General features: G+C 38.1%; 1 protein-coding gene across 1 annotated transcript; it reads right to left on the bottom strand.

Annotated features, from left to right (window-relative positions):
- Positions 1-8116: 8116 nt before the first annotated feature.
- On the bottom strand, positions 8117-14047 carry LOC132139456 (gastrula zinc finger protein xLCGF3.1-like). The gene is made up of 2 exons (XM_059547817.1): positions 13856-14047; positions 8117-9151 (listed from the first exon to the last, which is right to left on the bottom strand). Exons 1-2 carry the CDS (start codon positions 13941-13943, stop codon positions 8247-8249), a joined length of 993 nt encoding a protein of 330 aa, XP_059403800.1. The 5' UTR covers positions 13944-14047; the 3' UTR covers positions 8117-8246.
- Between the last annotated feature and the right edge of the window lie 452 nt (positions 14048-14499).

Here is a 14499-nt window from a genome sequence, read left to right as displayed (position 1 = left end):
CAGTCTGGTTTTCGCTCTGGCCACAGTACAGAAACTGCCTTGGTCAGAGTCACTAATGACCTACTGATGACAGCTGATGCTGGATCTCCATCACTTCTCATCCTTCTCGACCTCACTGCAGCATTTGACACCGTGGATCACCATATTCTTCTACACCGCCTCCACTCCTCTATTGGACTCTCTGATACTAACTTGGCTTGGTTTACATCATATCTCACGGACAGAACAGAGTATGCTTCCCTGGGTGGTGCTAAATCAGACACACACTCTGTCACTTGTGGTGTCCCTCAAGGATCAGTCCTTGGCCCCACCCTCTTCACACTGTACATGCTCCCCCTTGGTTATGTCATCAGCCGGCATGGAATATCTTTCCATTGCTAAGCTGATGACACTCAACTCTACATTAAAACAAACCCAAGCCCCTCTGCAGCCCTCTCCACAATTTCCACCTGCCTGGAGGAGATAAAGGCGTGGATGACGGCTAACTTTTTGCAACTCAATAGCTCAAAAACGGAAGCCGTTCTTGTTGGCACTCCACATCAGACCCGGTCATCCACCATCACCAGCATCACCTTCTCCGGCCATGACATCCATCTTTCATCCTCAGTCACAAACCTTGGTGTTAGAATGGATCCTCACTTGACCTATGAGGCCTACATTAAACAGCTATGCAAAACCTCATTCTTTCACCTCAGGAATATTGCAAAACTTCGTCCCATACTCACTCTCCCTGATGCAGAAAAACTTGTCCACGCCTTTGTATCCTCCAGGCTGGACTACTGCAACGCACTCCTCATCGGGATCCCAAGTAAGAACATCCAGCAGTTGCAATACATTCAGAACTGTGCTGCGAGGATCCTGATGGGGGTGCGGAAGTACCACCACATCACACCCATCCTAAAATCCCTCCACTGGCTTCCTGTCCAGTACAGGATTGAATTCAAAGTTTCCCTTCTGACCCACCAGTGCCTCCATGGAACTGCCCCCTTATATCTCAAACAACTCATCACCCCCCTTTCCTCCTCACGCCATCTCCGCTCTGGACAGGCCTAACTCCTCCAGCCTCCGAGGACAAGGCTTCGAACTATGGGCGATCGCGCCTTCTGTTCAGCTTCACCCAGTCTGTGGAATGCTCCCCCTGTCCATCTAAGGGCCCCACAAACTGTTGACTCTTTTAAATAAGGACTTAAAACCCATCTTTTTAGAAAAGCCTATGGCTAAAAGTGCTATTTTTATGTCTTTTTCTTTTTACGCTAATTTTAAAGTTTATAGTATATAGTTTGTTGTTTTATGTGCATTGTAGCACTTTGAGGTCATTGAATTGATGTAAAGTGCGTTACAAATAAAATTTATTATTATTATTATTATATTGATTTATTACCAGTGCTGGAAACCGTTTTGCTGCTTAATATTTTTTAGGAACCTGTGAGATTTTGTTAAGGATTATTTGATGAATAGAAAGATAAAAAGAGCATCATTGATAGTAAATCAACATATTGGAATGATTTCTGAAGGCTGATGAAATTATACATACATACATATATATACATATATATATACACACACACATACATTACATACATTTTATCTATATATCTAAATAAAAATAGACTCAGTATATATGACCCAAAGTAACTACTTGAATAGATTTTTTATCCGATACTTTTTTACTCTAACAGGGTAACTATTCAGACTAGTACTTTTACTTTTACTTGAGTAAATATTTCTATAAGTACTTTTACTTGAGTACAGTTTTTGGGTACTCTACCCACCTCTGTGTAACACACTGAAGTAGGAAACTGTTACAATTATAAGTTAGATAGAGAACTTTCAGCTGTGAGTCCCATAATAGGGGGGTCAGGTTAAAAGGATTTTTAGGCTGCATTAATTAGGTAAACCGGAACCAGGAACACTTCCCATAACACCCTATGTACTTGCTACATCATTAGAAGAATGGCATCTACGCTAATATTTGTCTGTTTCTCTCTTATTCCGAGGTCACCGTAGCCACCAGATCCAGTCTGTATCCAGATCAGAGGGTCACTGCAGTCACCCGGATCCAGTACATATCCAGACCAGATGGTGGATCAGCACCTAGAAAGGACCTCTATATCCATGAAAGACAGCGGAGACCAGGACAACTAGAGCCCCAGATACAGATCCCCTGTAAAGACCTTGTCTCAGAGGAGCACCAGGACAAGACCACAGGAAACAGATGATTCTTCTGCACAATCTGACTTTGCTGCAGCCTGGAATTGAACTACTGGTTTTGTCTGGTCAGAGGAGAACTGGCCCCCCATCTGAGCCTGGTTTCTCCCAAGGTTTTTTTCTCCATTCTGTCACTGATGGAGTTTCGGTTCCTTGCCGCTGTCGCTGACTTGATGTTAGTTACTCTGATTCACTGGTAATTGCAGTAATATGCGCTTTTCTCAAATAATGCTTCTTCTTTTCTGTATTGTCTTTTCTCAAAATAGCTGTTAAATGAATTTTGATTCGATAAATAGGTGTCATCTGGCTGAAAATGACACAAAAAGTTGACAAAAGAGTTTTTTTTTTTTTCATCGACAACGTGTTCACAGCTATCCACACTCTCCAAAAAAACTAAACAAAACTCAAAGCAAAGATCTCTAGGTCTTTGATGTTGGATGGCTTCCTTTCTATCAATCTGGTCATCAGTTCTTTTTTCAATTGGATTCAGGACAGGACTCTGGCTTGGACCACTTTTGATGTGTGTTGTGGATCGTTAGATAACAACTCGTAAAACATACAGCAAAAGGGGTCAAGAAATGATTGGCAGAGATCAATATCAATATTTTGGAGTGGCCAAGTTTCAAAACTCTGCTCTTTTGTCTTAATTTTTCATGTTGCCTGTGCATAATTTTGCTGGCTTTCATGGCAGCTATCACTATAAATCAGAGGTTACCACATTTGATTCTGGAGGACCGGTGTTCTACAGAGTTTAGCTTCTACTTGCCTCAACTCACCTGCCTTAAAGTTTTTAGTATGCCTGGCAAGACTTTGATTAGCTCGTTCAGGTGTGTTTAATTAGGGTTGGAGCTAAACTCTGCAAGGCACCAGCCCCCAAGGACCAAGTTTGGTGACCTATACTATAAATAAGTGCATAATCGCTTACTTTAATGTTCTCTGTATTTACTTCCATATGACTTCCATCTTAAGGACCACAATGGAAATAAGCCTAGGGGCTTTTTGTGTTTTTTTCAATCAAAGACTCAATGCTGTGTGATGTTTTCAAGAATTGGGCTATTTTTAAAGTCTGCGGGTTGAAGTGATATAATTATTATTATTATTCTTGGGCAACCCAAACCGTTTTTTGATTTGAAACAATAAATTGTAATGTGGGATTTGTTTCTGTTTTGGGGTTTTGTTTCATGTTCATGTTTTCATGTCTTTTATTTTGTTAGTGTTTGTGTCATGCTTCCCTTGCCCTCTTGTCTTCATGCTATTGGTTCCTCTTGTTCATTGTGTCATGTTCTTATTGGTTTATTGTCTTGTCATGTGATTATCAGTTCTGTTTATTCATTGGTTGTTTTAGTCATGTGCCTTGTTCCCCATCGGTTTGTTCTTGTCATGTGACCTGTATTGTTTGTTATAAGTGGTCATGTTTTCATGCTTTTTGTGCCTTGTTGTGTATAAACTGGTCCTATCAAGTCAAGTCTGTTCATGCCACGTCAAGTCTTTGTTTACTGTTTGGAATTATTTTTGGATTGCACCGTTGTAAATAAACTCCACTTGGGTTCATCTACGCTTGCCTCAGTAGACTACTCGTTACACAAATTCACTTTTCTATTTCGATATTTATTTTAAGGAAAATTAACGGTCTGGTTTCTACAACTTTGCCTTTGGAGCAAAAGGCTTTAAACTTGAAAGAAATAGAGATTTGACATTTTAGAATGATAATCATCGATATCAACTTGATATAAAAAAATATAATTGTAATAACATTAAAACTTCCTAGTCATCGGGAAGAAGGAGGCGGGAACCGGCGGACAATCAAATAACATTTTAATTACAAAAATAAACACAAAACAGCGCACCAGCCCCTCACGGACGACTGGTGTGCTCAAATAAAAACCACAACACAACTAAAAGCCCAGGCCTGGTCCTCTCTCGTCCTTCACTGTCGTCGCTCCAGTTTTATATCCTTCCATCTCCTCTGTGGGACTCGAGACCGGTGGTGGGTTGCAGGTGTAGCGGATTTCCCAATCACTCCACCGGCCTCACTCGTGTTCCCACATCCCTCGGCCCCGCCCCACTCGTCACAATAATTTTTGGCCATATCGCCAAGCCGTAGTATCACAGATACAAATTTGGAGTGACAACTTTCGCTATTGCACAGCACATGCTTCTTTCTTCAACTATACAGCTGTATCTCCCTGAAGCAACAAATTGTGTGAACAAATATACTAAGATTTATAAGAATTTAGTGGACTTCTCTCTTAAGTTTAGCTGTTATGTAATGTTGTTATATGAACAAATACATAACTAAGCTTTTGGAGCTCTAACTTAAAGCTGGAGTCCATGACATTTTTTGTTTTTAAATGTACAAAATGTATATAAAAACTGAGGACATCTTACACAGGGTGGGACTCAGCAATCCTGGGTCGGTGTGACGTCACACAGACAAAATGAAAACGGCTTGATTTGAGAAAGGGGTAATGATTTTAGGAGATTAAAACAAAAACACTAGGTAGATTTTTGGACAAGGTTTTTGTTTATCATTATAGGAGGGTTGTGTATAAGGATTTTAAATGCATGACATAGAGGCAAAGAACCTCCCGACATGAAGCACATTTAAAATCCTTTAATGCACGGCTAGCCGTTGATTATCAATGCTTATTTGTTTTAAGTTGTAGACAAGTTAAAACAAGTTTTGCTCTTTACAGTGCAGTATTTGACCGGAAGGGTAAAAATGGCACTTATTTTCGTCAGTTGCAGCTTGTTAGCGCTAGTATTCTGCCAAATAGTACGGTAAGATCACGGTAAAATAGCGAGTTTGCCACATTGCTGTTGAGGAATGTCTTGCCTGTATATTTTAGTTTTCTTTGCCAGCAGTCTGAACAATGGACTCGTTTCCTTCCTGTTTGGTGTCTCCTGTACTTTTTCTTTCTGTTTGGAGGTCATTGCATGTGTCTGATTGAGCAACTGTTATTATGCATTTCTGTTTGAGGTGCTTTACTTACATTTTGAACCCTTAGCAATAATAAAAGTCTTTGGAGCTTTCCATTTGGGCTGTGGTTGTACGCGTTTTCCTAGATTTAATTTCCTTGTGGATATGTGCTATGCGACCCTTTATTTCACACTAAAAAATAATGGACCAGCTATAAACATTACACTCTTTTTGAGCTGCATGGGATATAGCAGTCTTAAATGCAATGACAAAAATTATAATATTCCTAAATAACTTTTGTTGTGGCTTACCAACAGTTTAATATGTAAATGGCCATCATTTATTTGTCTTACTAGTTTTTCCACTTTCTTTTCTTCATGTTTTTCTTTGGCTGCATTCATCACTCTATAGCATTATTTTAGAGCGCCTGGGATGCAACCTTACTTTCTACATGCATGAATGAATGAATGAATGAATGATGCATTTATATAGCGCTTTATTGTGAATTGTTGTACACCCAAATCGCTTTATATCAAGTAGTGTGCAGCATCCACTTGGATGATTTGATGACAGCCACAGGACAACGGCGCCAGTGCGCTCACCAAACAATATGAGGAATGCATTAACCTAACTGTAGCCTGTATGTTCAATTATATTATTGAAGGGTATCATGATTTTGATGTATAAATGCTGAAAACAGACTCATGATTTGATGACATTTTTAATTACAGAGGTTACTTGAAAATGAATTTAAATTTTACAATGCATTCACATCTATTGTACTATAGTAAAAAAATAATAGTAATAATATCAATCTACAAAACAAAATGTGTTGTGCCTTTTGCATTATATTACAGTAAAAAATACAATCTGTATATGTACTGTTTATATATAAGGATGTGCCATTTTCAACGATCGGAGCATGTTTCATGAAGTTACCAGCAAAAATGCCAAGTTTAAGCAACTTTTTTTTGCATCTGTGCTGTTTTGTTTGTGTGTTATAACACAACGAGGAATATCTTTAGATCTAAGAGACGGATTATGGTGACTGGTCTCTTTTTAATCGTGAGAATCTGCTTTAAATTCTCAACTTAACTCTTAAGAGAACTGCTTTAAGTTCTCTTACTTAACTCACTCAGGTTTAGTCAAAACCCAAACAAGTGAATGACATGAAACATGACTATCTGAGCTGTATGATGTTTTTGACACATTGCAGTACATAGTAATTTCCCCTCCCTCATAAATTGATATTTATTTTTTTCATTTTATCAGCAAATAACTCAGCACTACTTTGGAGATAATCATTAGCAGTGTTTCCACCGCAGGAACTTTACCCAGGAACTAGGAAACTAATTAAAGTTCCGGGTAAAAAAAATGCCCCCCAGAAAGTCCCTGCTGGCGACGTAGTACTTTTTCAAAGTTCCGGAACTTTCGGGGGCGGGACTTGGGCGCTAAACATCCTGATTGGTTGAGTTCAACCACCATTTATTCGGATCATTTTCAAAATACTACTGTTATTGTGTCATGAAATGTAATTTTAAAAGTATTTCAGGCGAGAATGTAGTTGTTTAAAACTCAAATCTGTGGTTTATTTATAAAGACAGTGCCTATTTAAAAATGTGTTTCGCCGATCTCGGAGACGGTGAGCTCCACGCGATCAGCGGGAGCTCAGTGATCATCTATCCGCCGAGAAGCAGCCTCTCCTCGGCTAGACCTTCTGATGTGTGCCGCTGGCTCTGATGTCTCTTTAGTGGTTAAACATAACATATAATTCGTTTTGGGTAAATCTAACAGGTTATCTTTGGTCTTTATTCAACTTATCTATATGTTAAAATGAAAATAAAAAAGGCAAATTTATATAGTATTTCGTTTCATTGTAATTGCTGTATATACAAATATCCCTGAACGAAGTACATTTCTGCAGCTGTTATTATGTTCAAATGAAAACGAAAAGAGTTGGTGGTATTTGATATCCCATTTCGTTTTATTGTACAGAGAGGAAAATTGCAATAGCCAAGAAAAGCTGACTGAAGTTATCAAGTACGCTGCTGTTTGCAGAATTACCGGATTTGCGTCATCGTGGACATCACACTCCTGAGTCGAATAAACAAAGTCTGAACTACCGAGGATGCACGTCCAAAATCAATGTACTTTGTAAACACTCTCAGACCTACGTCACCAGTCTATTTGCCCAATCTTCACAGTACTTTATATTTATCCATTAGAATTATATATTTTTTATTGTTAATCAAATTAAGACCATCCCTTTCAATCAGATCAAGATTTAATTCCAACTGAGCAGTCGATCCAATTATAAACAGATTATTTGGTCAGTTGTAAATGTATACATTTTGGTATTTTACAGCAAGAGTGTTTATTAAATTAGTTAAAAGTGCGGTTGTAAAAAAATAAATGTTTAATCTGTTAATTAAGAAAGTGCAATTCGTAAACATCATAATTTGTATCTTAAATGCATTTACAGAAGCTATGGTGACCGATACAGGAATAAGTCATCGTCTGAGAGTAGCTAGCAATGAGCTAGCTTCACAAAGAGAAATTAACTTAAATTATTCAATAAACTGATATGTTATTGTGAATATTATTGATACTTTTTCATTATCGCGTCCTGACGAAATAAACTCTATTCGACTGTTTAGGGCTACTGCACATTCAAAGGTAATAAAAAAAGGTCTTAATACACCTCTGAAAACATAGTTATGTATATAATATTGCATTTCTGTCAACAGATCCTCCTAAATATTACACAATGCACATTTAAACCCAATCAAATGTATGAGAAAAGCCTTGAAATGCCTTTCTCTTTATTCCTTCTCTTTCTATCTTGTACTAATTTGAATAATGCGTGAATCTTGATATTACGAGCACTTCCTGTGTCTGTTTGCCTCGTTAAGAAGGATCTGTTTATGTATTCCCCAATTGTTAGTCGCTTTGGATAAATGCATCTGCAAAATGACAATGTAAATGTCATCAAAATGAGAGGATGTTTATTGCAACCTGAAAGGATGCACATATGAACATGTGGCCACTTCTGAACATGACAATAGAAAAAAGCCTCTAAGGTCATGTGAACCGTCTCACACACACAAATAGCCTCTCGTCACTCTGAGGAACACTGGGTTTGTAAATGCTGTTTCAGGTCTCTTTTATACAGGAACCTCATCTCACACTGAGAGCACGAGTACGGCTTCTCTCTAGTGTGAATCCTCATGTGAATCTTAAGGTTTCCTTTAAAAGTGAAACCCTTTCCGCAGTGGGAACAGATGAACGGCTTCTCTCCAGTGTGAACTCTTATGTGATTCTTCAGATTTGCTCTCTGTGGGAAGCCCTTCCCGCACAGTTGGCAGGTGAAGGGCATCTCTCCAGCGTGACGCATCACGTGTATTTCAAAAGACCCTTTGTGTTTAAATCTCTCGTCACACTGTTGGCATGTGTAGGGCTTCTCTCCGGTGTGAATCCTCAAGTGATCATTGAGGCTGTTTTTGTGACCAAATTTTCTTTTGCAGTGAGGGCAGGTGTAGCGTTTCTCTCCGGTGTGAACTCTCGTGTGAGATTTAAGATTCCCGCTTTGTGAGAAGCTCTTTCCACACAGTCTGCAGGTGTAAGGCTTCTCTCCGGTGTGAAGGGTCATGTGATTCTTGAGGCAGACTTTATGACCGAAACACTTCCCACACTGAGTGCACGTGAACGGCTTCTGTCCGCTGTGAATCTTCATGTGATTCTTCTGGTATTTTTCGAGTTTAAAACACTTTTCACACTGCTGGCATTTAAAAGGCTTTTCTTTGGAATGAAGTATTGTGTGTCTGTTGAGATGTTTAATGTTCCAGAACTGTCTTCCACACTGACCGCATTTAAACAAGTTCTCACTCGAGTGAACCGTCGGGTGCTGATTAAAGCTTTCAGTGTTTTGAACTCTAGAGGATGTCTGTTCTCCAGTTACAAAAGCATGATGTTTCTTTTCCATTACACTCAGTTCTTGATTCTCCTCTTTAAGCGCCATCAGCTCTATGATGAAAAGAGACAAAAACAAGTTAACCCCTGTTCAACGAAGCAGCAAATACCAATCCACTGAGTTACTGAAAGATGAGAAATCTCAAAAGTATGTGAGATATCACAATTCTTATCTCCACAATCTGCTACAGCTTACATTCTATTATTTGCAGTTCTGGCACCTACCGTATTTCTCGGACTATAAGTCGCACCTGAGTATTAGTCGCATCAGACCAAAAATACGTCATGACGAGGAAAAAAAACATAAGTCGCACTGGACTATAAGTCGCATTTATTAAGACCCAAGAACCAAGAGAAAACATTACCGTCTCCAGCCGCGAGAGGGCGCTCTGTGTCTTCAGTGTAGACTACAGGAGCACTGAGCAGCATAGAGCGCCCCCTCGCGGCTGTAGACGGTAATGTTTTCTCTTGGTTCATTTCTCTCAGTTCATGTCAAATTAATTTTGATAAATAAGTCGCAGGACCAGCCAAACTATGCAAAAAAGTGTGACTTATAGTCTGGAAAAAATACGGTACATCTTAATATTCTATATAATACAGCATGCGTTCACAAATGTCACGTGTATATAGTGTATTATTTTTATATTTGTTTATTCAATTTCTTGAATGCTCAATTTCATGACATTACCTCATCTTCTTTGCCGGGTTTCATTTCTCCGTGTCGTAAACTCTAGGGACGATGCTTCTAAAGCAGGGCGTTTTTGGAGGCGTGATATAGGGCTGTTGCGGTTAAGAAATTTCCCCTGCGGTTATTATGGGTGGCTCAATAGCGCGATATGCTGTATTACCGCAGTTTTTTTTTTTTTAACATACCTAATTTATCCTGATTTTACTGCATACAAAGCTCTATCGTTGAGTTATGAAGTATATATTGTTGCTTTTTTAACTGACAGAGAGACACGTTTTAAAACATTTTTGTTTATTGTTAAATGCCAAACAGCAACAAGAACATGCGTTTTCCAAAAAATTTTTTTTTAAGAAATCAAAGAGTTCTAATATGAATTACACATGTATTTGCGCGCGACTCTGAACAGCCCACCAGGACAGTGGATTCGCGTTGGAGTCGATGCACTCCTCATCAGTGTTGGACAGTAACGCGTTACTGTAACGCAGTTACTTTTGACAGTAACTAATACTATAACGCATTACTTTTAAAATAAATTAACTCCGTTACCAGTACCACATGGTGCATTGTCCATTACTTTTTTTAATTAATTAATTTTGACTGAAGTGCAGCCTAACCTGTTTACAGCAGCGACGCATTGTAGGATTGGTGGATGCCAACCACTGTAAACACAAGACGCACTGTGGGCGTGTTTCCGTTTATTCAAGTATGTGCGGCAGTCATGGCGAGTCAAGGCGAGAGCAACACGAGTTTCTCAAAGTGTAAATAAGCTCATTATTTCACTTTAGTTGAGCATAAAGACAAAAACCTTTTAGTCAAATGTGAGCTGTGTCTTTCTGGTTCGAATGTACGGAGCCTCGAACGTCACCTGTAGGAGAAAAAAAATCATTCCGTGGCGACGGTTTTGCAATCCGTCCTCTCAGTTCATAAACCGTACTCACGAATTCATAAACTGTTCCCTCGGTTTAACCAATCGTTCCCACGGATTAACAAACCGTGCCCACGAATTTTAAATCCGTGTGCTCAGATTTTGTAAACCATACCCTCGGTTTTAGAATCTGTATCCACGAATTCATTATCTGTGCGCACGCTTCGCAATCCGTTCCTCGGATTTGTTAACCGTACTCACGGATTCATGCAGCAAGCTCCTACGTGTTAACATACAGTTTTAATGAATATTATGTGGAATATGATTAGAGGAAAGTGTCTTAAGTGATTCTCTTTCAAGTGTAGTAAGAGGTTGAATACAACGATTTAATAAGAAAGATGTGCATCAAAATCTTCAATTTGTGATAATCTTAGCACTTGATTATTATTATAAAATAAACCTGGCATTGTTTAGTGTTAATTTGCAAATTGTGCAAATTTAGTGCTAATTTGTTGATGTTTAGTGCTGTATTATCCTACTGGTGATTAATGTAAAATAACGCTAAAAAGCTGATCATGGTCTCATATGATACTATGAAAAATAATGTTTAATAAACAGAAATTAATCTGCCAGCGGGGGCGGAGCCACAAAGCCGTGTGTTTACAAATCTGAGGGATGGGATTGCGAAAGCATGCGCACGGATAATGAATTCATGGGTATGGATTCAATACTCTGAGCGCACGGATTGAAAATGTGTTTAACCGATGGAACGGTTTAAGAATTCGTGACCACGGTTTATAAACTGAGGGGACGGATTGCAATACCGTTGCCACGGATTGTATGTTTTTCTCCTACAGGTGAAACATTGTTGAAAACATGCAGCCTGTCTCTACTGTGGAGTCGCCGGCTTTTCAGGCAGCTCGGTAGCATGATAACATAGATTTCATTTTTAAACAACATTTATATTTTTTATCTTTTCTTTTTATTGCATATCATTTATGGTTGTCAATAATATAATTTTTTGGTGCTGAGTTTCTCGAAATTGATTCTGAATAATTCAGATTGCTTTCATTTATTTATTTCACAATGTTCTGTGTTATGTTGTCCATTGTTGATAGTTTTCATCCTTAAGCTGTGAAAGGAACATTTTTAAGGGCTCAACACAACAGCTTTTATGATGCAGAAGCCACTTTGGTTTTTGATTCTGAATATATTATTCGGGTGTTTTGTTCTTTATTTCAGAAATCCTTGTGATATACAGTATTCAGTTTGTGCTGGTCTGACAAATAAAATAGTGTTTAAAAATTACTTTCTGTTTTAGTCAGTTTTGTGTTTGTATAGACCAGAACGGATAAAAGCGCATTAATGGGATCATTAAAGAAAGTTCTTTAAAAAAGTAACTAAAAAGTTACTTTTAACAGTAATGCATTACTTTTTGGTGTAAGTGATCAACAAAGTAATTGAGTTTTGTAATTGAGCTTTGTCGAGTCCGAGTCAAGTCCAAGTCCAGGACTAGTCAAGACCGAGTCCAAAAGTTTTGAGTCCAAGTCATGACCGAGTCCAAATGAGAGAAAAAAGGATCCTCTTCAAGACCACATACTTAACTACTGATAATGTTTGTGATGCGAGAGACAGCATAGCTCCTATTCTACGAAAATGCCTGATATACTGATGCCTTGGCACAGTGCGCACACACATGCAAAGCTCGGGATATGACAAATACGCGCGGTTAAGGCTAGAAGGGATACGTTTGGCTCTACTGGGCATGCGCACATAAATACAGCGAAATGTTTGTCAGCTTGCATAGACTACTCAGCGCTGTCGGAAACAAACGACTACTCCAGCATGCATTAACAATAATGCATACAAAGTGTTTGCAAGTACGACGTGAATTTTAGGATTGCAATATTGCGTGGAGCTGTTACTTTCTATGACCTTATCTATGTTGCATGTAAAAATAAAATATGTAATGTAATAATTAAGGTTGTGCCTGAAGCCGAATACCTTATTCGGAACGGCTCGGATAATGGCTTCAAAAACGAATAACGGACAAGGAATAATCCTGCCTGAATACTCGGCTGAAGCTGACACAGTCTGGTGTTTGCTAGATAACAGGTGAGCCAGGGGATCAGTGCCAGAAGTGAATGAATGTAAACTTGATGAGTGAAAAGAGCGCAAATCAAACACCGCATTGTTGTCGCCTCTCTGTGCATCTCTCAGAAATCAAAGCTTTGCAAGAGTAATTTCACCTTTAATAATACATCATACACATTATAGTATTTGTATATATTTAAAAGGCAATTGTTTAAACCTTAGGCTATGATATGATGTGAATGAATGGAATAAGCACAGCGCGCTCACCAATCGAACAGGTGCGTTGTGCTTCTCAGTCTCTCAAAAACCAAACCAGTTCTCTCTCAAGAGTAGGCTAATAATCAGCTTAGATACAGATACATTGTCTACTTGTCCTACATGTTTGCATCTTTATCTTTTGCTGGTTTGCGCAGCACACACACATCTGTTTAGTGATGTTCACTAAACATTATAGACTCACTTAAAGTGTTCTGCGTAATGAAAATGTGCGCATTGAATGGATTCAGTCATGTTCAGATGATCACTAAACGTTTGTCATGACATCTCTCTGCTTGCATGATAAATATTATTTTAGAAATTAATAAGTATTTTAGTTTAACACAACATACTTTTTCAGTGATAACTACGAAAAAAAAAAAAAAAAGTCATAACGGTCTTATCAAGTAACTGTACGATGTTGAATCCGAATGCAGATACGACAAGTGTTGTGATTGTTACAGATACAAATACTGACTGTTACATGAAAATTTAAATATGTAATGTCATAATTAGAAAGTTTGTAAAATTTACATATGTAATTGTTGCATAAGGCTATACATTAATAAGCATTTATTGATTAAAAAAAAATCTATTTATTGTGTTTTCATTTACATAATGTACTAAGACAGTGATATTAACAGACCAAACTCACTAAAAATCATACTAATAAAGTATACTATCTACAAAAAATCAGATGAGCCCTGAATATGAATGCAACTCGTGTAATATAATATATTTTGGTTTTTATTTTATACATTTTATTACGGTTTTATTTTGTTAGATAGTGAAATGAGTGGATTTTATTGTTTTCTCTTCTGTAGTGTTGGAGATGTTTTTGAGAGTGAAGACCAACCTGTTTGTTGTTCCTCAGTGTCTTCACGTCTGACTCTGAATGTCTCGTCAATCGTCACATCTTCACTCTCCTCTTTGATGAACTCCATGTTTGGATTTGTGTGGTCAGTCTGTCGTGACCAGAGATGAAAGTAAACCCAAACTCAATCAGCTCTCTGCTTCAGTAAGTGCAGTGTTCTGGCGGGGTTGACGCGGTTTACACTGAATTACTATATTCAAGAACAATTCATTCATTTGACATCGCTTGTACAAACCGCCTAAACGGTTATTAAATACTTTAGATGCCTGGAACCACAAACCTGTCCTCAGCCGAATCAAAACAGACGCAGGAGCGAGGCGCTGCCTTGTGACGTCACATCACCAGAACAAAATAAAAGTCCTGTTAGCGCACAGACGAACATTTCTCAGAGACATTCAGGGTTTTATTGCTGGTTAAACATAGATCTATAACTTAAAATTAATATGATTCTGTAAAGAAAAAAGGGTTCAAGAGTAAGCCTTTAAAAAGTGTTTAATGCATTTTTTTTAAGGAACCAAAGTCAAAGATTTCATTGTGCTATATATTATCTAAAAACACAGTTTGTCAAAAATAAAGTTACACTTATATATTAGGGGCCTCATAATAAAAATAAATACATAAAATAA

The sequence above is a fragment of the Carassius carassius genome, chromosome 1, assembly GCF_963082965.1.
Source record: "Carassius carassius chromosome 1, fCarCar2.1, whole genome shotgun sequence".
Lineage (NCBI taxonomy): Eukaryota > Metazoa > Chordata > Actinopteri > Cypriniformes > Cyprinidae > Carassius > Carassius carassius.
Note: the sequence above shows the minus strand (reverse complement) of the source record. Positions and strands in the feature narration are given on the sequence as shown.